Genomic DNA, 24,562 nt, shown 5'->3' on the forward strand with positions numbered 1-24,562 from the left:
TACATTACAGGAAAAAAGGTATAAGGCTCTATACAAAAAACTAAGTCAAATTAGAATGTGGAAAAGTACACAATGGATCATACTAATTCACTTAATTTTTTTTTTAGTTCAATGTGAATAAAGGGATGTCCATCCACTTGAAAATGGCTTAAATATGGTGTAAAAATGTAAGAAAATATTATTATGCCACAAGAAATGATAAAAAATTGATGTTTTCAGAGGAACCTTGATTTATTTCAACTTGTTTTTTTAATATATATTTAAAGATTACAGCTATTCTAGAATACACAAAAATTATGTTTTCAGAGGAAGCTGAGGAGTCTTACACAAGATGACAGCAAAATAAACTGAAAAGGTTCAAGAGAATAATTTCTTCATGAGCAATATAAAAAAAAACAACTGAAAGATAAAGGAATCTGATCAGTGTAATGAACAACCATGAGGACCAAGTACTAATGAAAATCCACAATAACGAAGACTTTAAAAGCATTAAATTGTATTCATTATGACCTACCCCATTTTCAGTATGTTTCTCTGCAGATGTATTTATTCCATTTCTTTGATTTCTTTGATCTTGGATCTGACGGCCACCTAGAAAGGATAAGAATCAATCTTATTAAAAACTTCAAATGAAAACCAGATTTCCTCAATTCATTAACTGTATTTACTCATTAAACACAAATTACAAGCCTGGTATGTACATGACACTTTGGTAGTCATCAGGATGCAATCACACAATTCAGGGACATGTGAGTTGTAAGAGAATCTAAGGAAGAACCTAGTCAAACCCCTTTAAAACTAGTTCTGAAAACAGCAGCACAAAAAGGCCTAAAACTTGGCACACCCCAGTTTAGCACAGTCCCAGGTTAGCAGAGCCTGACTTTAACATAAAGTTCAAAGTGAAGAAATAGGCTGGAAGAATGAGCAAAGAACAAAAAACGAACATGACAGGTGGCAGGGAAGACCAAAACAAAAACTTATAAGAAGACAACAACATGAAAATAGTTGGAATCAAAGCCTCAAAGAAAAACGCTAATTGGACCGAAGACTAGCAAGAACTCCTGGGAGAGTTAAAGAAATAGATTAGTGGTAGTAGAAAAATTGGGAAAAGAAATTAGTTCAACAATGAGGCTAGTTTTGAAATCTTCCCTTGATCTGTTCCCATCCACCCTACCCAATCTTAACTGCCAGCTGTCCCTGACAGATTTGCTTTTTATGTCAGTAGGGTCTATGACCTATTCCTTTCTCTAAGTCTTTGTGCATGCTATTGGTTCAACCTGGAATGCCTTTCCATCCAATTTCTACTTATTTAAATTCCTACAAATGGAAGTATAGACTCTATGCACTATGAGTCAGTGAATATGACAATAATAATAATGGTAATAAGAACAAGAAGTTATACAGTGCTTTAAGGATGGCAAAGCACTTTAAAAATATTCTCATTTTATCTTCACAACAACTCTAGGATTATTATATTATACCCATTTTACAGATGAGGAAATTGAGGTAGACAGGGATTAAGTGACTTGCCCAGGACCACATAGCCAGTAAATTCTGAGGTAAGATTTGTAGTTACATCTTTTTTTAAAAATAGTATTTTATTTTTTCCAATTACATGTAAAGCCAAATTTTAACATTCATTTTTTCAAAAATTTGAGTTTCAAATTTCCTACCTCCCTCTCTCACCTTCCCCCTCCCTACAACAGAAAGCAATTTGATATAGGCTATATGTGTGCAATCACATAAAATATATTTCCACATTAGTCATATTTTAAAAGAAGAAACAGACCAAAAGAAAAAAAATGTGAAAAAAATAAAATGAAGGGACTGCTGCATACACACAGAGGCAGACAACTGAACACAGAGGCAGACACAGCCTGCAGAGGCAGACCACACTGACCGAACTCAGAGCTGGAGGGAACCCAGGCAAGCTGATTCACCCACCTCAGGGGAGATTCCCAGACCTCTCAATGCAGGACAGGGGATCTGTTCCAGGGCAGCAACAGCAGCTACTCCTGGGGCTATCAATCCACAGCCACAATATTTAAAAATCACCTACCTGAACTTCCAGGGACCAAGATGGCAGTATAAACCCCAGCTGCTCTATCCCCCACTTTGACCCTAAAAACCCAGATAATATTGCCCCATGTAAAATCCTAAAATAATGGCACCAACTGAAGGCATGGGAGTCCTAGAGGAAGGGTGTGGCTGAGGCTGTGCCTCACAATAGGGAATTTTCCAAGAGACTGGAAAGACAAAGACTTTAGAATCCTATTACTGCAAGCCAAAAGAACCAATTTCAGAAGGGGACAGCATTGACTCTACGCCCACATCTGAAGCCTCAAAAGGAAATATGAACTAGTTTCAAGCCCAAAAAGCATTCTTGGAAGAGCTCAAGAAGGACTTTAAAAGCCAAATTAGAGAAGTAGAAGACAGATTGATCAATTCTTTTAAAATTACAATTGCCAAAATAGAAAAACATTTCACTGAAGAAAACAGCTCCTTAAAAAGTAAAATATGTGAAATGGAAAAAGAGGTTCAAAATCTAACTGGAGAAAATAAATCCCGAAAAATGAAATCTGAACAGATGGAAAAGGAGCTTCAAAAATTAACTGAGGAAAATAATTTGCTAAAAATTAGAATCAGTCGAATCAAAGTTAATGACTCTGTGAAGCATCAAGAATCAGTCAAACAAAACCTCAAGAATGAAAAATTAGAAAAAAATGTAAAATATCTCATTGGAAAAATAACTGACCTGAAGAACAGATCCAGAAGAGATAATCTAAGAATTATCGGTCTACCGGAAAGTCATGATAAAAAAAGAAGTTGGACAACATCATCCAAGAAATCATCAAGGAAAATTGCCCTGAGGTCCGAGAACCAGATAATAGTAAGATCAATAAATCTGGGCATGCAACTGAAAAATCTAGAAAAAGAACAAATTGAAAATCCCAATTAAATACTAAATTAGAAATACTGAACACCAAAAGAGATTAATAAAATTGAAATTAGGAAAATTATTGAATTAATAAATAAAACTAAGAGTTGGTGTTAGGAAAAAAACAATAAAATTGATAGACCTTTAGCCAATATGATAAAAATAAAAAGAAAGAAGAAAACCAAATTACTAGCATCAAAAATGAAAAGGGTGAATCTACCTCCAATGAAGAAGAAATTAAAACAATAATTAGGAATTATTTTGCCCAATTCTATGCCCATAAATTTGACAATCTTAGTAAAATAGACGAATATTTACAAAAATATAAGTTGCCCAAGATTAACTGAAGAGGAAGTAAAATATTTAATTAACCCCATTTCAGAAAAAGAAATTGAACAAGTCTTCAATTAATTCCCTAGGAAAAAATCTGAAGGTCCAGGTGGATTTACTAGTGAATTCTATCAAACATTTAAAGAATAATTGATTCCAATACTCTACAAACTATTTGGGAAAACTGGAGAAAAAGGAGTCCTACAAAATTCTTTTTATGACACAAATATGGTACTGATACCTAAATAGGAAAGAGACAAAATGGAGAAAGAAAATTATAGGCCAATTTCCCTCATGAATATAGATGCAAAAATTTTTAATAAAATATTAGCAAAAAGACTACAGCAATTTATCATGAGAATAATACATTTTGATCAAGTAAGATTTATTCCAGGAATGCAAGGATGATTCAATATCAGGAAAATTATCAGTATAATCGATCATATCAACAACAAAACTAATAGAAACCACATGATTATCTCCATAGATGCAGAAAAGGCTTTTGACAAAATACAGCTCCCATTCCTATTAAAAACACTAGAAAGCATAGGAATAAATGGAGACTTCCTTAAAATAATAAGTAGCATCTATCTAAAACCATCAGCAAGTATTATATGTAAGGGGGATAAGCTAGAAGCATTTTCAATAAGATCAGGAGTGAAACAAGGATGTTCACTATCACCCCTCTTATTCAATATGGTACTAGAAATGCTAGCGGTAGCAAGAAGAGAAGAAAAAGAAATTGAAGGAATCATATTAGGCAAAGAAGAAACTAAGCTATCATTCTTTGCAGATGATATACTTAGAGAAAGAATCAAGTAAAAAACTACTTGAGATAATAAATAAATTTAGCAAAGTTGTAGGACATAAAATAAACACATAAATCCTCAGCATTCCAATATATTTCTAATGAAATCTAACAACAAGATATAGAGAAATTCCATATAAAGTTACAGTACATATTATAAAATATTTGGGAATCTATCTGCCTAAACAAACCTAGGACCTATATGAACACAATTACGAAACACTTTTCACACAAATAAAGTCAGATCTAAATAACTGGAAAAACATTAGCTGCTCATGGCTAGGTTGAGCTAATATAATAAAAATGACAATTTTACCTAAATTAATTTACATATTTAATGGCATACCAATCTACCAAAAAATTATTTTATAGAGTTAGAAAAAATAGTAACAAAATTCATCTGGAAGAACAAAAGGTCCAGAATATCAAGGGAATTAATGAAAAGAAATGCTAGAGAAGGTGGCCTAGACATACCAGATTTTAATCTGTATTATAGAGCAGCAATCATCAAAACTACTTGGTACTGGCTGAGGAACAGAGTACTGATCAGTGGAATAATTAGGTACACGCGACACAACAGTCAATGACTATCGTAATCTATTGTGTGATAAACCCAAAGACTCTAGCTTCTGGGATAAGAAAGCACTATTTGACAAAAACTGCTGGGAAAACTGGAAAATAGTATGGAAGAAACTGGGCATAGACCAGTATCTTACACCGTATACCAAAATCAAGTCGAAATGGGTGCACAATCTAGGTACAAAGGTTGATATGTAAGCAATCTGGGAGAGCAAGAAATAGTTTACCTGTCAGATTTATGGAATGGAAGATTTTATAACCAAACAAGAGTTAGAGGGGCGGCCAGGTGGCTCAGCGAGTAAGAGCACCGGCTCCAATGTCAGGATGACCTGAGGATCAAATCCGGGCTCAGATACTTAGCACCACACCCAGAAATAACTGGCTGTGTAAACTTGAGCAAGTTACTTAACCCCGACTGCTTTAAAAAAAAAAAAAAAAGAGAACATTACAAAATGCAAAATGGATCATTTTGATCACATTAAATTGAAAAGGTTTTGTACAAATAAAGCCAATATAACCAAGTATAGGAAGGAAGTGGAAAATTGGTAAACCAGTGTCTCTGAAAAAGGTCTCATTTCTAAAATATACAGAGAATTGAGTCAAATCTATAAGAATACGAGTCATTCCCCAATTGATAAATGGTCAAAGGATATGAACAGGCAGTTTTCAGAGGAAGAAATTAAAGATATCTGTAAGCATATGAAAAAAATGCTCCATATCACTTTTGATTAGAAAAATGCAAATCAAAACAACTCTGAGGTACCACATCTCACCAGTCAAAATAGCTAAGATGACAAAACAGGAAAATGATAAATGCTGGAGAGGATGTGGAAAAATTGGAACACTAATGCATTGTTGGTGGAGTTTTGAACTGATCAAACCATTCTGGAGAGCAATCCGGAGCGATGCCCAAAGGGCTATAAAAAAGTGCATACCCTTTGACCCAGCAATACCACTTATAGGGCTGTATCTCAAAGAAATCATAGATGTGGGAGGAAGACCCATATGTGAGGTGGTACCTCAGAGTTATTATTTTTTTTAAGCAATCGGGGTTAAGTAACTTGTTCAAGGTTACAAAACCAGTTATTTCTGGGTGTGGCGCTAAATATCTGAGCCCAGATTTGATCCCCAGGTCATCCTGACACTGGGGCTGGTGCTCTTACTCGCTGAGCCACCTGGCCTCCCCTAAGCAATCAGGGTTAAGTAACTTGCTCAAGGTTACACGGCCAGTTATTTCTGGGTGTGGTGCTATAAGTGTCTGAGCCCGGATTAGATCCTCAGGTCATCCCGACACTGGGGCCGGTGCTCTTACTCGCTGTGCTACCTGACAGAGTTATTTTAAATTGCATTTCTCTAATCAATAATGATTTAGGTCATTTTTTCATATTAAAGACTTGGATTTCTTCATCTGAAAACTGCCTGTTCAAATCTTTTGACCATTTATCAACTGGGGAATGACTTGTATTCTTATAAATTTGACTAAATTCTCTATATATTTGAGAAATGAGACCTTTATCAGAAATACCTGCTATTAAAAAAAAAAACCTGTTTCCCAGATTGCTGCTTTCCTTCTAATCTTGGTTGCATGGGTTTTGTCTGTGCAAAAACTTTTAAATTTAATATAATCAAAATTATCCATATTACATTTTTAATGCTCTTTCCCCTTCTCCATAGATCTGACAGGTAAACTCTTCCTTGCTCTCTTAATCACTCTTCATGTCTAAATCAATGCACCCATTTTGACCTTCTCTTGGTATATAGCGTAAAATATTAGCCTATACCTAATTTTTGCCATACTGTTTTCCACTTTTCCCAGCAGTTTTTGTCAAATAGTGAGTTCTTTTCCCAGAAGCTGGGGTCTTTGGGTTTATCAAATACTAAGTTACTATGCTTATTAACTACTGTGTCTTGAGTACCTAATCTGATTGGTTACAACTTTAAATATCTTCTAAGAATCTGTTATGGCTGGCCACCAACCTTCACGTTTGTTTTTTCATTAATTCCCTCGATATTCTTGACCTTTTGTTCTTCCAGATGAATTATTATTATTTTTCCAGCTCTGTAAAATAAAGTTTTTGGTAGTTTCATTGGCATGGCACTAAATTTATTTAGTAAATTAAGTAAATTAATTTAGGTAGAACTGTGATTTTTATTCTATTGGCTCAGCCTATCCATTGAGTAACTGATGTTTTTCCAATTGTTTAGTTCTGACTTTATTTGTATGAGAAGTGTTTTGCAATTGTGTTTCTATAGTTCCTGGGTTTGTCTTGGTAGTCAACCAGGTATTTTAAACTGTTTACAGTTATTTAAAATGGAATTTCTCTCTCTCTTGGTGCTGGGCTTTGATGGTAATTGATGATGATTTATATGGATTTATTTTATATCTTGCAACTTTTCTAACATTGTTAATTATTCCAACTAGTTTTTTAGTTGATTCTCTAAGTATACCATCAAATCATCTGCAAAGAATGATAGTTTTGTTTCCTCACTGCCTATTCTAACTCCTTCAATTTCTTTTTCTTCTCACTGATAAAGCTAACATTTCTGGTACCATACTAACAGTGGTGATAATGGGCATCCTTGCTTCACCCCTAATCTTACTGAAAAGGCTTCTAGCTTAATTCCATTACATATAATGCTTGCTGGTGGTTTTAGATAGACACTATTTATCATTTTAATTTTTAATAATATCATTTTATTACCATTTATTCCTATGCTTTCTAATGTTTTCAATAGGGATAGGTAATCCATTTTGTCAAAAGCTTTTCTGCATCTGTTGAGATAAACACATGATTCCTGTTAGTTTTTTTACTGATCTGGTCAACTATGCTGATAGTTTTCCTGCTGTTGATCCGGCCCAGCATTCTTAGCATAAATCCCACCTAGTCATAGTGTATGATCTTCGTGATATATTGCTATAATCTCCTTGCTAGTACTTGATATAAAATTTTTACATCTATTCATTAAGGAAGTTGGTCAGTAGTTTTCCTTCTCTGTTTTAGCTCTTTCTGGTTTAGGTATCAGGAAAACAATTTATACAGTATTGCTATGAACTGTTCTTTAAATGTTAGGTAAAATTCACTTGTGATCTCATTTGGCCCTGGGGATTTTTTCTTAGAGAAGTTCATTGATGGATTCTTCAATTTCTTTTTCTAAGACAGAGTTATTTAAATATTGTTGCCTCTTTCTATTAATCTAAGCAATTTATACTTTTGTAAATATGTGCTGATTTCACTTAAGATTGTCAGATTTGGGTGGCACAGTAAATAGAGCACCAGCCCTGGAATCAGGAGGATCTGAGTTCAAATTTGGCTTCAGCCACTTAACACTTACTAGCTGTATGACCTGAGGCAAGTCACTTAACCCCAATTACCCTGCCTTCCCCCTCCAATAAAAGCTAAATAAATTAATTAATTTTAAAAAAGATTGTCAGATTTATTGGCATATAATTGGGCAAAAAAATTCCTAATAATTGCTTTATAATTTCATCTTCATTGGTAGTAAACTCTCCATTTTCATTTTTGATACTTGTAATTTTCTTCTTTTTTTTTTTTAAACCAAACTAACCAATGGTTTATTTTATTGCTCCCTTCCCCCTCCCCTCAAAAAAACTAGCTCCTAGTTCTATTTATTAGTTCAACAATTTTCTTACTTTCAGCTTCCTTAATCTCAACTTTGGTTTTTAGGATTTCCAATTTGATGTTTAAAAGGATTTTTAATTTGTTCTTTTTCTAGGTTTTTTAGTTACATAACCTGCATTGATCTTTCTCTATTTTACTGATGTAAGAGTTTAGAGATACAAATTTTTCCTAAGTACTTCTTTTGGTATATCATCTCACTGCTCTTCATTCTCTTTAATGTGAAATTAGGTCTCCTCAACACTTTATCCACTGGCAACATTCTAGAACATATTAAGGGGATGGTATATGAACACTCAAAAAAGGAAGTAGTAATACCCAAAGTGAACAGAGCTTCATTTAGAATAGGTCATGACAGATGGACATCATTTCCATTAACTGGCTGAGTAGCTACGTTGGTAGCTCAGGGGACATGCAGACATATATCAAATACTTTGCTGAAGGAAAGGTATGCTGAAAGGCCATCATCATGAACAAGAAGGAAAGATAAAGCTGATAGTAGTAAGGCAGATTCAGAATGACCACATTGAAAGAGAGGTCATCAGGGGATGAAGGACATGTTGGAGGAAAGTCTTTAGTCAAGTTTAATGGCATGTTACATTTTTACTAGTGACTTGAAGACAGAGACTGCATATTTGTCAAATGTGATGAAGATAAAATTGTTGGTTATCTTCAAACTATTTGATGACTGTCAACATCCAGCAAAAACCTGAGAAATTAAAACACTAGACCAAAATAAAGTATGATAAAATAATGGTAAGATCTTACATTACACTTGGATTTTAAAAATCAGTTGATTACAAGTCCAACACAGGGGACTGGGAGGTAAGAGAGAGGCATCTAGAAAAGAATAGTCATTGAACCTATGATTTAATTAGTAAGGGAACTCCCAAATAAGGAAACCCATTCTATAACTATAGCTTAGCAACTGTTCTTCAATCTACAATCTTAGAACACTGAGAAGTTAACTGATTTACTCAGGGTCACTGAGTAGAATGTGTCAAAAGCAGAAACTGAACCTAGGCCTTTCTGGGCCCAAGGTCAACTCTCTAACCACTCAAAACTCTATTTCTCATGTACCTAAAAAGCAAGCTTGCAAAAGTGTTCTAGGATCACAAAGTGTTTTAGTGAGCTGAAAGCTGAAGAGTACGATGCAGAATAGTTAATACTGGGATTCATTAAGAGAAGTATGATCTAGCAGGAAGAGGGGAGAGAAATATGTTGGGAAATTAATACAAAAACAAAAGAATTTTTGAAAGAGAGAGATGTAGAACATACAGAACAAATTAAGTAATTAGTCCTGCATTAGTCATCCTATTTTTTTAGTGCTGTGTTCAGTTCTGGCATCACATTTTAGAAAGGATAATGACAAACTACCATACTAAAAAAGGACAACCAGAATGATGATAAGAAAAAGGACTAGGGCATAAATATAAAAGGCTGAAATCATCTTGTAAAGCATATGTCAAATTCACCTGTAAAAGCTGCTATAACAGATTAAAATGTGATTGAAAAATGTTTATTTTAACAAAAGAAATAAAAATCCAATATAACACAGATAATGTGAATTTAATGGTTTTGTAAGTTAATTTGCCAAGTGAAAACTAAAGACCTAAGAAATATCACAAGGGAAGAAAGTTAGTTCTGTAAGAATTTTCTTAAGAGGGGCGTCGAGGTGGCACAGTGAACAGAGCACCAGCCCTGGAGTCAGGAGGACCTGAGTTCAAATCTGGCCTCAGACACTTAACACTAGCTGTGTGACCTTGGGCAAGTCACTTAACCCTGACTGCCCTGCCTTCCCTCCTCCAAAAAGAAAAAAAAAAAAGAATTTTCTTAAGAAAGAGCAATGAGAGGTAGAGCCAAAATGCTGAAATAGTTAGCAAGCAGCTGTCTGGGCTTGCTTACACAGTCCAAAGAGCTCCAGTCTGATGAGCTTTACAATTCTCTATCTTAAAGGAAACTATTGGCTAAATTAAGATGATAACACCTCTTGGGGTGATTCAGTTGAAAGAGCTTGCAAATAAGTTTCTTAACCTTTATGTGGAGTACCCCTGGGGCAATCTGGTAAAACCTATGACCATTTTTCTGAATAAAGTTTTTAAGTACATAAATTATATTTGTTGTGAAGAGAATAAGAGCAAGCTGAGATCTGAGTTTTTAGATAAATTTAAATGTGGATTTATTGATTAAGCGCGTGACTGCCTGGAGTATACACTCAAATCAGGCAGCCGTGTAGGGTACAGACTGAGTTTATAAAGGTAAAAATCACAATTGGGGGAGGGGAGCCAGCGTAAGCAGTGACATACAGAAGCCAAGAACAGCCATTGGTTGGATCTACTGCTTAGGGCTAACTTGGGAAACATGGCGCAAGGGTACAATGACTGTGACCGGGGTCCTTCCAAGAACAGGCTGGGGTCATGGAACAGGTCAGGGTCATGTTCTGGGTGAAGGGTGTGGGGGAACCTGCTTGGTCAGTATCCTGGAACAGGGTGGTCTCTTCCATGGGATAGACTTGCCCCATGATCTCTATACAGGCTTGCACCATAATCCTTATACATGCTGCTGTTTCAAGGTTTACTGATTTAGGGAAGTTCTAACTTAAGGAAAGATAAGGGAGCAGGGGATGATGCCTTGGGTGACTCTTACCCAGGACTACACCTTTAAGCTATTACAAGCAATTATAGAATTTAGGATAAAGACAAAGACAAATATAGAGGGACTTAATGGTGGGCCCCAAATCAGGTGGCATGTGATTTGGGTTACCTTACAACATTTTGAAATAGTTATCACACTATTTTTTAAAGAACATCTTCACAGATCTTAGGTTAAAAATGCCTGTGGAAAAAGTTTTGCTGACTTGAGAATGGAGAATTTGCCCAGCTAGAGAATGATGAGGATCAGAAAAGGAGCAGCTAGCAAATAAGCAACTTCCTGTGACACACAAATATTCCTAAAGGGACCAGTGAATTAAAAGCCTGAATTTCAGAAATGTGAGTCACCCTGAGAATATCAGTTTTCCTTACTGAAGTATTTCCCTGCCAGGTTTCTATAAGAATGTGACCATTCTCTCCCACAGATACTGAGCTCACTGGTGGGAAAACGTGACCCAGCTTTAGGTATGGATTGTGACCGATTTAATATTTGTGCATTTACTTTAATACATAAGTCCCTATGATGTCGCTTTTTTTTTCCACCTTACTACTTAGGAAAGAGGTATGTTTAAAATCTAAATGTGTCATAATTGTTACTGGCTTGTTTTGTGTAAATTAAAGCCCATCAGCAGACCCTCAATAGGTAGAGTGACATCTAAGGGAAATGTATTTCCCGCCACAACAGGTAATCCCTAGGAACCTGAGACTGAGTACAGCCAAATGGTAGTGACCCTTCTCTAGCAACCCAGATGTACCAGTGTGAGGGCAGGTTGGGGTGAAGAAGGGCAGACCAGAAAGTGTAGGGAGCAACATTCTAGACAGCCGTAACATTAAAGGAAAAACCTCAAGTGTACAAGAAAAAAAAAAGCTTCCTAACAATTAAAGCCACCCCAAAATAAAATGGGCTTGTGCCTTATAAGGCTATGCCTTCCTCCTCATTAATATTACAGTTGTAGGTTGTAATGACAGACATTAAGGAAATGATAAGCATAATTATGATCAATCTCATCATTTTTGGGGGGGAAAGGAAGTTTCATGAGTAAACACAATATTCAGATCGTCTCTAAATAAACTTTTTGTTTAAGATTAACATAAGTACACCTACCTTGTTCAGTGCTCTCAGTTGGGGAATCCTCATGACGAAGGAAAAATTTCACTTCTTCTCTTCGGGGCCCCCACTTTTGTAGATGTTCATACATCATATGATCAAAGGGGATAGGACGTTCTAGAACAACACAGAATATACTTCATTTATCCCAGAAATAAGACAAGGGTTAGGACATGAACAAAAGCAAATATCAATAAAATGTTTAAATTGGAGGTGTTATAGGCATTTGAAGGTTTTCCTTTGCTTCCTAATTTCTCTGAGGCACTATTTTCTCAGTCTACTAAAGCTCAAAAACTAGATATTTTGTCTCTTCTCTTTCACTAAACTTCCATATTCATATAGTTGCTAGGATCTGTCAATTCTACCCTGAAATCTCTCTGTAGTCCATCCTCCCAACCCACGACAACTTCAAATACTCTAAGTTCGGGTTTTTTGCCTACACTGCTATAATACCTTCCTACTTTAATGTCTCTGTCTCATCTCTTCTCCAATCTATCCATCAAACAGATGCCAGAGTAATCCTAATGTACAAGAATGAATGAATGAAAAAGCGTTTAGTAAGCACTTACTAGGGGCAAAGCACTATGCTAAGCACTGGAGATATAAACAGAAAAGCCAAACAGTCTGAAACCTGTGAGCAGGCAGTTTGTAAAGGAAAAAATCCAAGCTACTAATAGCCATGAGAAAAAATGGCAATAATTAGAGAAATGCAAACTACAGTGACTCTGAGGCTGCCCACCAGTTTAATGAATATAACAAAAACAGAAAATAGCAAGTTGGAGGGGCTGCAGGAACACAAGCACTCACACACCCTTGGAACTGCGACTGGCCTAGCGGTTCTGGAAAGCCACCTGAGACTAAGCTGTGCAGCCCTTTGACATATAGACACATCAGTTCTATGCTTATATCCTACAGCAGATAGAAGACGAGAAAAAGACTTAACTTTATGAAAATATTTATAGTGGACTTTTTGTAGTAACAAAGAACTGGAAACTAAGGGGATGCCCCTCAATATGGGAGCAACTAAACAGATTATGGAATATGAATGTAATAGAATATTACTCCCAAAGGAAACTAGGAAGACTTATATGAATTAACTGATGCAGAGGCAGATACACTAATAACAACTCTGCAAAGACAAATAACATTAAAAGGCTAAAGAACTGATCGACTGAAATTGATTCCTGAGGACCAATGTTGAAGACCACTACCAATTCTCATAAGAAGAGGTGAAAGACTCAAGATGCTGAATGAGACAGATGTTTTTAGGTATAGGCAATATAGGAAGCTGTTTTGTTTGCAAAGGTTTAAGGGGTTTTTCCCAATTGGGGTGAAGGGAGGCTAGAAAGGAAGAAAATAAATGCTTTTTAATTGAAAAAAAAATTAAATTTAAATTTTAAGCAAGGCAGTACCTTGCTTAAAGAAAAGGATCTTGCTTATGTAGCTCTTCACTGTTTGTCATAAAATATAGATAAATGCCTTATGTTAGAGCTGAAGACCCTTCACAATTTGGCCCTAAGTCACATGTCCTACCTCATCAAGAGGACACTTGGGACCATGGATTCTACTAGGCAGCTGGTGGAACAGTGGATTACAGGAAGAGTCTGGAAGCTAGAAGACCTGAGTTGAAATTCAGTCTCAGACACTTACCAGCTGTGTGACTCTGGGCAAGTCACTTCACTTCTATCTGTCTCAATTTCCTCAACTGTAAAATAAGGGTCATAATACCCCTTCCACCCAAGGTTGTTGTGAAGATAAAACAAGATTAAATTTGAGAAATGCTTAGCATAGGAGCCCAGTACTTCCTAAGTGCTTTATTATTCCTTTCACTCATTAGCCAATCTGGACTACTTGCGTTTCCTAATTCTTGTCCTCTCTGCTTCTGTGCTTTCAGATACATCATCCTCCATACCAAACAAAGTCTTTCTCCCTTATTTCTATCTGCTTAAATCCTTCCCCTCTTTCAAGCTCCTCCAGAAAAATTTCTCTACTAAAAGCAATCTCTTCCATCTCTGTTTGGACCCTGTCTTACCTTCCCTATTTGATTATAAATTCCTTAAAGGTAGGAACTGTATCTTAGTCCATGTCCATATGCCCAGGACAAAAAGATGGTGCATAAGTAAGTCCTTAACAAATATTTGTTGAAATAGTAATAAGAATTTTAAAACTTCACAGATAAAATAAACTATAATCACTATTTCTCTTTTCTCTCACATTTACAGTAATCTCAAGCAACTGCCTCTATCCATCACCATGAGCAAGAACTACTAAAATGAAGAAAATTATAGGGAGTCATAGGTCTGTTTCAATAAACATTTTCCAATAGCTAGAACACAAATATTCTCCCAGTAATTCTCTATGGTTGCAAATTTCAGAATACCACAATCTCTAAAAAAACAAAATTGCAAATAAACCCAGAGCAATGAGCAGATGCATGATGAGTACAATTGATATATTTCCAATGGTCACTTATGAACAAGAAATGACATATGGTTACTATCAAATGCATAGTAGGAAAAGAAGGCAGGTACAGCAAAAAAAAAAAAAAAAAAAAAAACAACCCACAACCTAAGAGCTGTACTGGTAATCAAAAAATATAAGAAAAATTAGAATAAGGCCTCCAGAACCATGCAAGAAGGATTTTTCTGTGAGAAATCTATGCTGAACATAAATCACACAGGACTGGATGTCACAGGTACCAATGAAGACAGTACTCATCACTGAGATCAGAGATTCACTGAAAAGCAGCCCTATGGAATGCTTAAACAGATATTACAAAATTAATGATATGATTCTTTAAAAGGCTAATTGAACCTCAAAATAATGCCAAAGAGGACTGTGTGATGGGAATGGGAATTTAAGATCTTCCCTGCCCCTAGGCCCTTTGATAGGCTTAAGTGACTCTGAGAACCTTCCCAGATTTGAAAATATACTCTGCCCCCTAATAGGCTGAATGTGGTCACATGGAGCCTGTGGCAGGAGGCCTATTTTTCAAGAATGCCCATGCCTTGGTGCTTTGTGATTGGGCAGTGAGTCAAGAGGGTTGTAACATTCTCTGAGCCAGGAGAAGGCTATATATACCCTGATGTGAGATTTTATTTTGGGGCTCACTTTGAGAAGAGTTGTGTGATTTGATCAGATGGTCAATTTGAGACTCTGGGCAGCCATTGAACCCCCCCCTCCACTTTGAAAACCCAGATGTTGATGCTTCCCTCTCTCATAACTGACTAGGTATGGATGTATTGGTCAGACAGATGGAAGCCTGTCTGCTGATCTGTTTATCTGTATTTTTTGTCTGCTTGTAACCTCTGTATTCTCTGAAGTTCGGGGTGCTGACCTTTTTCCCCTGAACTAGATAAATGACATATGTTTGATTAAAGCAAGATTGTTAACCCATTTTGAATTGCTTTCCTTTAGAAAAGTAGATCTAAGAATCTTTGTTGGCAACCACCCTGGGTATGCTAGGGTGCTTGCTGCCACAGACTCTTAGCAGTTTTATCACCTGAAAATTACTGCTAAAGTATTTAGAATCCTAAAAGAAAAATAATTACTGAAAGTCTAGGATCTTCAGGGTAAAACAAAGAAAGAACTGATACTTTCTGAGAAAAGCCCAAATACCAAAAACTTATTCTTAAAAAAAAAAAGTTATCAGCAGGATGCTACAGACCATCACCCTAGTCAAACCCTGCCCTTATTTCTCTAGGTTTTCCAATTTTCTATTGACTTTCTTAAGGAATGGGTAAAAGGCAGCTGTATGAATGGGGCAAAGAAGAAAAAAACTGTTCCTTCTCTTAATCATTTGGGAGTTCAGTCAGTAAAACTATTCTCCAGGTATGAAAACAAGATAAATACTTAAAAGTCAGGTGTCCTTGCAAGTGTTCCTTATTATCTCTAACCATAGATTTGCTCATCTGCAAAATGAAGCCAGTGGACCAGATAATTGGAAGGTCCCATATAACTTTAAATCCTATGAGCCTAAAAGAAAGGAATGAGGTTCTGCTAGCTCTATAATTTAACTAAGTAGTACATTTAATACTACTCATACATTTACTACTATTCATACATTTAGTCACCTATCTGGCTCTAGAAGTCTTAGTTTGGCGGAAACGGTTTAGAGGAAACAGTCTTTACACCACAAGCTCTGGGTTTTAACACAATCAAACCAAAAACCAAGCCAATACAGGGGGATCTTTAAATTCAATTACTATTACAATCCCCCAAACCAACTTGTAGTTCTTATCTCCAGATCTCACATAATATGTATCTAATTTATTATTTATTTTCCACCTTTCATATTCTGACTTTTGATTTCCAAATTCTCTTCCTCTCTCCAAAACCTCCCCCAATTCACTGAGAAGGCAAGCAATATAATATCAATTATACATCATATAATATTTCTAACATAAATCCCTGTTTTTGCCAGGCAAGAAAATAAATGGCCAGAAAAACTGCAGGATTAAGTAAAATAGTTTAAACATTGTAATAAACCTCATTTTTGATAAGCAGCACACCTTATCTTACTTGACCATTTAATTTCTGTTTTTTAAATTTCTTTTTATTTATTCAGTAAGGAATAGAGGCTTCTCTACAAAATCAAGTCAGTAACCAAAAGCTAATGTAATCATTTTAGTATATGGTTAAATGTATTATCTGGGGGAAATAACAGCTTCAATTTTAATCGTAATGTTTTAAGAAACATTGTAAAGAAAAGACTTATAAATCTAAGAGATAATATCAAGCCTCTAAAAGCTATCTTAGATTATTAGAGTGGTTAAGTGAACATACACACAAATGTACATACACACACACAATTCATGGTCATTTAAAAGGATAATCTAGTTCCTGGGGGTGCTTATTTTGTGTCATGTGCCTTAGTTCTCATGGAAGTGAAAGGAAGTAAAAAGAAGTGGTCTGGTAGTCCCTAAAAGAAGTAAGGACTTTCTATATTTTTTCCAAAAAAGATGTTAAGGACAACAGGTAATAATTTTAAGAACCACAAGAAGTTAATAAAGAGCGCTACGGACCAATGAGGAAACATACTTTCATCCTCCTAGCAGAAGTGGTGGACTACAGGAACAGAATGCTATATACCCTGTCAGATGGGACGACTGCAATGACCATCTACTACAATGGAGGAACATAAGGTGGTTAGAGAAATGTGATAGTGGTATGTAAATATTCAAATAATCAAATGGATTAGACAGAAGCTCCCTACAATGACAAAGATTATAACCTACACCTGCCCATTCCTATGCCAACTATGTCCAGGTCCTCCCATAAGTTATGGGGTCCATCCAATGTAATGGAGGCCCTCCTCAGTTTTTCCTGACCAAAAAAAAATTCCAATGGGATACTCTGCCCTAGTCGGCCTTTCTCTTCCTGTCATGACAATTCCTTGTCAAAACTGAACACTTCAAAATTATAATGATTAATATATATTGAGAACTATATTGACTAAACTTGCCTCCAATGAAGAAATATGAGAAGACATCAATTTCCCCTAGAGTTTTTTGTTAAAAAGAGGCAATACTCCATATAACCAGACTTTTTTTTGATATATTGCTTAGTCGTGTGCAACTTTTTTTCTTCCTCTTTTTACATTCTTTATAATAAAGGATAGCTCTATAGGAGAGGAATGGGTAATGTAAATCATGTAAAAACAAAATGGCAAAAATTAATTTTAAAAAAGATTAAGGCTATCTCCATAAACCTACACATACACTGCCAGGTTTGCTCCTCAGAAGAGGAGCTGCTATAAATACTTTTAGAGTTCTAAAAAAGTAACCGACTATGGAAGGCTATTTCTACTTCTGCTGTAATTCCTGGCCTTGACTAGAGTATTTCCCATTAACACATTGGTCAACTGCCTTAATTAGCCTCCTTTAACAAATTTGTTTACTTAAAGGTAGGGATCAGGGATGGGACACAGACTTCAAAGTACTCAGTTCTTTTCTTTATTCAAAGACCACCCTCACAAAAGTTCACTAATGGGTATGGCATCTGTACAAGATGGGAGGCTCTTCTACAAGGTCACTTTACTGTTGGACTGAATTATTCCTCTGCTCAGTAGTGAACACTCTTTCAAGAAGAACAAAGATCCTGGGATTTGCAGAAGCCTCTCCAATTCTGCACCCTAGGATGGGTCTCCAAGGTTTTCTACTTCCTAGGCAACTGGTGGTGGCGAACAGAGAGGTATTCCTTTTCTTTTACCAGCCAATGCTTCCAAGCATCAGGTGACAATGCTGGGAGGTATTAACTTCTCTTCCACAAAGCTCTCAGGTCTTTTATTATAATAACCCTTTATAATTCAGGGATAAATTCTCTCACCAAAAAGCCTCAATCTAACTTATGGTGATTGACAAGAACATTACCAAGTCCTCCTCTCTGCAGGCTAAGCCATAAACAGGCAATTTACAAATGGCCAGTAATTACAAAACAATTCAGAGTTCCCAGCTATCAACAAAGTTCTCCTGTCAGTCAGATGCGAATGAGCAACTGGGATATAAGGCCCCAAAACTGTCTCAGTTCTAGGAAGAGCAATGAGTTAGTAGGTAATTTCTTAGTATTTGTTTGTTCTTAACTTAAGGTTCACATTTTTCTTTGTCTTTTCCCTTTTCAATCATCAAAATTTACAGAGTATAAAAGGGGCACACTTTTATGCACTGACTGCATCTTTTACTCCAGCTTTTCTTTGAAACTTATGTTGAAGCCTGCTCACAACCATCTTGCTTTTCATTGTTCTTTGTGTGATTTTTAAATTTTTAAAATATTGTTGTAATAATAATCATAACCAGAATTTATATAGCACTTTAAGGTTTGAAGAGCACTTTAAAACATTACTTTATTTTATCCTCACCAAAAAAAAAAAAATCAGGAAGGTAGGCATTATTATTATCATCCCCTCATTACAGATGAGACAGGCAGAAGTGACTTGCCCAAGGTCACACAGCTAATTGAGACCAGATTTTAATTCAGGTCTTCTAGATGAGGTAAATGAGGCCCATCTCTCAGTTTCCCTCCACTCCTTCTGTCCACACACATGGACATAATAGACTTTTATTTAGTATGATGAATAGGAGATTTTAGACTCACTCTCAGTGAGATGCTCATACTATGAGAGGCGCTTGGGAATGGAGACTGACCAAGGGGAACAGCAGATTCAAGTCTTATAGCTTACTGATTCTGGGGCATATCGGTTGGTCAGCGAGCACTGCGCCCAGGGTTCAGGATATGAAGATAAAAGACTGTCTCTGCTCTCAAGGAACTTGTAGTGTAACGGGAATGGAAGCTTAGCAGTGCTCTGCCCAAAGGAACATAAATTTTGATTGCTGAAACCTCACAAGATATCTTGGAGTTTTCCAGCTAGAATTCTTTTTTAAAGACCGTGCCTTAAACCTAAATCACTGACTCCCACTGATCGCCAACAAGAGGTTCCATCCCAAGTCTTGTGGTCATTGTTTGGGTTCCAACGGCTCAGAGTAAGAGTAAATAGTAATTGCTTCTGTTTTAGCCAGAAACCATTAGGGTCTTCCCCTTCCAGATAGACTTTTTTTTTTTTTTGGTGGGGGGGGGGGCTCCTAAGGAAAAGAGGCCAGTCATTATTTGCCTCATTTCTCACCTACCCTTAATCACTGAATGTGCCATAATGCAGACAACCTGAGGTCTGGGAAAGAGCTTAGCTTAAAAAGGCCAAGGTCTCTCACTACATCTGGGGCCATCTCCTGTCATCCTGATCTGTATCTTGTCATTCAGGATGACTCCAGATAAGAGAGTCAGTCTGGTAATTTTGCACAGCCCTGCCTGACTTCAATTCATGACATCACCTTCTCCTATGTCATAGTCCTCTTCAAGAGCAAAGGACAAACAACAACAAGTAAGGCCCAGAGAAGTGAAGGGTCTTGTCCATATACAATAGGAAGTTAACTCATATGCACATTTAACCTACAGGGATTCAAATACACAGAGTCATAAAGAAATAATAATTGAAATATTGTGGGCAGAAATGCCATTCTACTCAGTATCTATTTACCCCAGGGTGTGAACCCCAGGGTGTGAGTGAGATAGAAAAGAAAATGCCCCCCCAACTAGTCAAATTGATCCAGCCCCTAAAGTCATACCCATTTCTTTTACCTCTACTGTTCCACCTAGAAGCTGTTGACTTTGGAAACCAGATGTTCAGAAATTAATTTTGACTATACAATAACATGAGGCACTAACTTTATGAAGAACCTAGAGAAATCACTCCATTACATACAGGTTCACTGAAAAAGAAAAAATAACCAGGAAACAAATGCCCACTATCACTATTAATCCACTCAATGACAGCATCTGCTATTCCTCCAACTAGACACTTGATCTGCCAACTCCAGGCACTTTGACACACCCAATCCTAGAACTCTCTTCTATCTCATTTTTGCCTCCTGACTTTCTTGGTTTCCTTCCCATCTCAGCTAAAATCCCACCTTTTGTAAGAAATCTCTCCCTCAGTTCTTTGCATGTTACCATTCCCGTTAAATTGCAAGTTCCTTGAGAGCAGAGACAGTCTTTTACCTTCATATCCTCAACCCTGGGCACTGTGCTTGCTGACCAACCAATATGCCCCAGAATCAGTAAGTAATAAGATGGAAGCCTTGAATCTGCTGTTCCCCTCGGTCAGTCTCCATTCCCAAGTGCCTCTCATAGTGTGAGCATCTCACCGAGAGTGATTCTAAAATCTCCTATTCATCATATAAAATTCTATTATATTTAGGCTTGTAGAGTTAATGGACAGGGACGGCAAAAATCTGAATTCCTAACAATTATCATCACTTAAAACAGACTCTGACTATATCCTTTGATTTCTTTCTTTCTATTCCCTCCTGGTAAAAGAAGAAACAACAGTTATGTAAGTGGTTGCGATAATCTTCTAATATAGTCATATGTTTATGAAGCCCCTTCAAGACTATTTCCCTAATTAGTTTTCTTGCCAGCAAAATGTAATCTGTTTTTGTTTCCTTCTATTTGAGCAAAAGTTTTGGTACTAATCACTTCATTCCTAAATCAACAGCTTAACTGGAAGTGGTAAGATACAAAAAATTTACATTCATTAGTTTTCAAAGTAACCCATCTCACCTTACTTCTCTCTGAAATAAGTTGTCCCTTTCTGACCACAACTATTTAGAGATATTATACTGCACTTGGTGGGCAAATGACAGGACCAGAGCGATTCTGACTACAACTTATTTCACTTTGAGAATCTCCTAATTTTCCCCCTCCCTAACTCTAGCAGAGCTGGGATACAGCCCAGGTTCTCTGACTCCAAACTCAGTACGCTGAATCTGCCACCTGATATTGCCAACATTTTATTAGTATAAAACACCCATAAAAAAATTGAAAAGCTGCTCATTAGCCAAGACAGTTTTTGCTCTTGTTCAACAACATGCATGGCACAGTGTGTTGATCTGCAGTCAAAAAACCTGAGTCCCAATCCTATCGAGCAAGTCCCATCCCTCTAGACTTCAGTTTCTTATATAAAAATACAGGTTATGAACTAAATGACCTCTTGTATCCTTTCCAGCTTAAATGCATGATCCTTTTTTTGGAATTATTTTGCTAGCTTTACCTTACTCCAACAAACATGAAGTAGTATCTCAGACTCATAAAATACATAAGTCAGAGTGACAAGGTTGGAAGAGGTCAAAAAAAATCAACTAGTACAAACATCATTTGAAAGACAAAGTTCTGCAAAATCCTAATGTTTCACATAATATGAACAAGGATTCTGTAAAAAAGGTGATATCAGCAATATTTTCTATCTAAAATACTAATTATGAATTATATAAATATACTGTGGCTGCTGTATAAATACATGAGCAGAAAATTTTATACAGGAATACGCTTTTAGTTTCTTCTCTGCACCATACATTTTCTAAAAACTCCCCCTTTGTACTCTTCCTAACGTGAGCTTAATATATTGAAAAGAACAATAGAGAACAATGAACAATTATTCTGAGGCTAAATTAGTTTGGGAAAAACTGCAAACCCTTCATTTTACAGAAGAAATTGAACCCCAGGGAGGTAAAAATTACTTGCCCAAAGTCACAAAGCTAATCAGTGGCAGGGTGTCCTGATACTCTGTTCAGGGAGTTTTCCATGACACCACACTGCTTGATACAACAAAAGCATTTGAGCAGTCTATCTCTAGAAAAAGCTGAATCAGTCAAGAACATTTATTAAATACCTAAATACAGCACCTTAAGTCTGTTACACTATAGAAAATACATTGTCTTACCCTACGTATATTTTTAGAAAGCTCTAACTGATGCTTTTGTTTTCTACCAAAATCATTTCTGTGCTCACAGATCATCAAGCATAATAGTGGGAAGGGGTTTTAGCTTGAGTTTTATGGTAATCTGAATTTAAAGTATCTAAGAATGAATTTGAGTAGAATATCCTAGATCCTTAGGACAGGTTTCTGTGCCCATAGCGCTCTGAACTCTCCCTTCAACTTGCTCTAATCATTTAAATTATCTCCTAAATATTCAACTACACCATCACTTTCTACAACCTGTAGAAAGTGTTTATGGTCAAATTAATTAGAAAATACTTTTCATCTTTGAGGTGAAATACATTCTATTAAAATTATTATACTTTCTATTAAAATTAACACCAGAAACTGATTTCCCAAATGTGCAAGTTCATTTACTAAAACTTTTCAATGATAGGATAAAGACAGGTAAGAAAAAATTGAGGGCTTAGATAGCTAATTTGTATCCAAGGAATAACATAATCTGCTGAATGGACTGGCCTAATAAAAAGAGAACCTATGTAGCTCACTTAGGTGTTAAAATTTTGGCCTATAGTTCAGGAAAAAAAAAAAGTAACCACAATTTAAGCCTTGGATCCCATGAACATGCCCCATAATGATTCTGGTTCATTGTAGTTCATTTATTTAATATAAAAACATTTCAGGGATTTTTATGTGAAGTTCCATTATGTAAAAGTAAGAACAAAAATGAATTTTTAAAAATTTACCAAGAGTGGGTTCACCTCAAAATAAGAAAGCCATTAGCATCTAGCTTCTGTGTCATGGATGACAACTGTAACTATTTTCTATCACTCACTAAAGGTAGCACACTAGTTATAGGTCAATACTTAATTCAGTACTTTAAAGATCTGTGATTGCAACAGTATAGGCACGCTCTATACCAATACAGGCTACAGATCTCCAAATTAGGTCATTCTCACAAAATACTGTAGCCAAAACATTCCCAACCTGCTGTGGACAAGCCACTTTGGATATCCAGTCCATGTCCAAGTTTGAAGTTTTTCAACTTATCTGCCTACTAACATAGCTTTCAAGCACCTTGTACCACAATAAGGCACTGAAGTAGGGCTTTAGCGGAGATATTTTTATTCAAACAAACATTAAGTAGGACAAATTTAATCAGTTCTTATATCACATGATCTTTTCTTCAAAGATCTTTCATTACATATAATATTTATTACATTACTGTCAGTAAAAGATTAGTTTGTGATATTTTTTCCCTATACAAGGCCAATATTTGTAAGGGTGCCATGTACACCTTAGAAATGCATATAGGCCTTTCAATTACCATTGAATAACTGCCAGAAAACTACCATATTTAACTTCTCTAAAATTCTATTCAGGTCCTAAATTTCTTTCTCATTTATTTTTTTGTTAGTATTGTCTAGCTTAGAAAGTGGTATATTAGTCCCCAACAGCTATAATTTAATCATCTATTTCTCCCTGTACCTCTTTTCACTATTCTTTTAAGTATTTAAATGGAATGTAATTCAATACATATATTAAATATTGAAATTAACTCACTGTCTATCATAATTCTCAGCAAAATGTAGATGTTTTATCTCTTAATTATTAAAAAGGCTATTTTTGCTGCTGCCTTATCAAGAGTAAATAACTTAATCCTAAAGAACTGGTGGGTCAAAAATTATAGAAATAACAGATAATTTCATTAAACATAATGACAATAATGAAAAAAAAATTGGGGGATAGAAACAAAATAGTCCATAGGAAAAAATGTATATCTTTCATCAACAAAAGAAAGATCAATGAACTGGGAACGCAACTAAAAAAATGAGAAAACCAATAAGTTGAAACCCCCAATTAAACAGCAAAACAGGAACTCTGAAAATCAAAGAAGAGATTAATAAAATTGAAAGGCAAAAAAAAAAAGACCTGAACTAATAAATAAAACTAGGAACTTAATTCAAAAACAACAACAAAATAGATAAATCATTACCTAAACTGAATAAGGAGGAAAATAAAATTGCCAGTATCAAAAATGAAACAGGGAAATCACAATAAACTGAAGAAATAAAGGACATTATTAGAAATTAATCTGCTCAATTATTTGCCAATAAAACAAATAACCAAAATGAAACAGATATTTACAAAACTGTAAAAATACCCAGATTAAGAAACAGAGAATTTAGGGGGCGGCTAGGTGGCACAGTGAATAGAGCACCAGCCCTGGAGTCAGGAAGCCC

The 24,562-nt window shown here is 35.9% G+C and overlaps 1 protein-coding gene across 6 annotated transcripts in view; it reads right to left on the reverse strand.

Moving 5' to 3' along the window:
- The window catches only part of PPP1R13B (protein phosphatase 1 regulatory subunit 13B), a 133,738-nt gene that overhangs the window by 56,221 nt on the left and 52,955 nt on the right, over window positions 1–24,562 (reverse strand). For all 6 annotated transcript variants that reach the window (XM_069103784.1, XM_069103781.1, XM_069103780.1 and 3 more), the window contains exons 3-4: window positions 12,050–12,169; window positions 515–591 (exon numbers count right to left, since the gene is read on the reverse strand). In XM_069103784.1, coding sequence (XP_068959885.1) covers window positions 515–591; window positions 12,050–12,169 — 197 coding nt within the window. The remainder of the gene's footprint in view (window positions 1–514; window positions 592–12,049; window positions 12,170–24,562) is intronic.

Source organism: Petaurus breviceps, unplaced genomic scaffold (assembly GCF_028583685.1).
Source record: "Petaurus breviceps papuanus isolate PSGF00001 unplaced genomic scaffold, PetGlider_PUasm1.0 64, whole genome shotgun sequence".
NCBI classification, from domain to species: domain Eukaryota; kingdom Metazoa; phylum Chordata; class Mammalia; order Diprotodontia; family Petauridae; genus Petaurus; species Petaurus breviceps.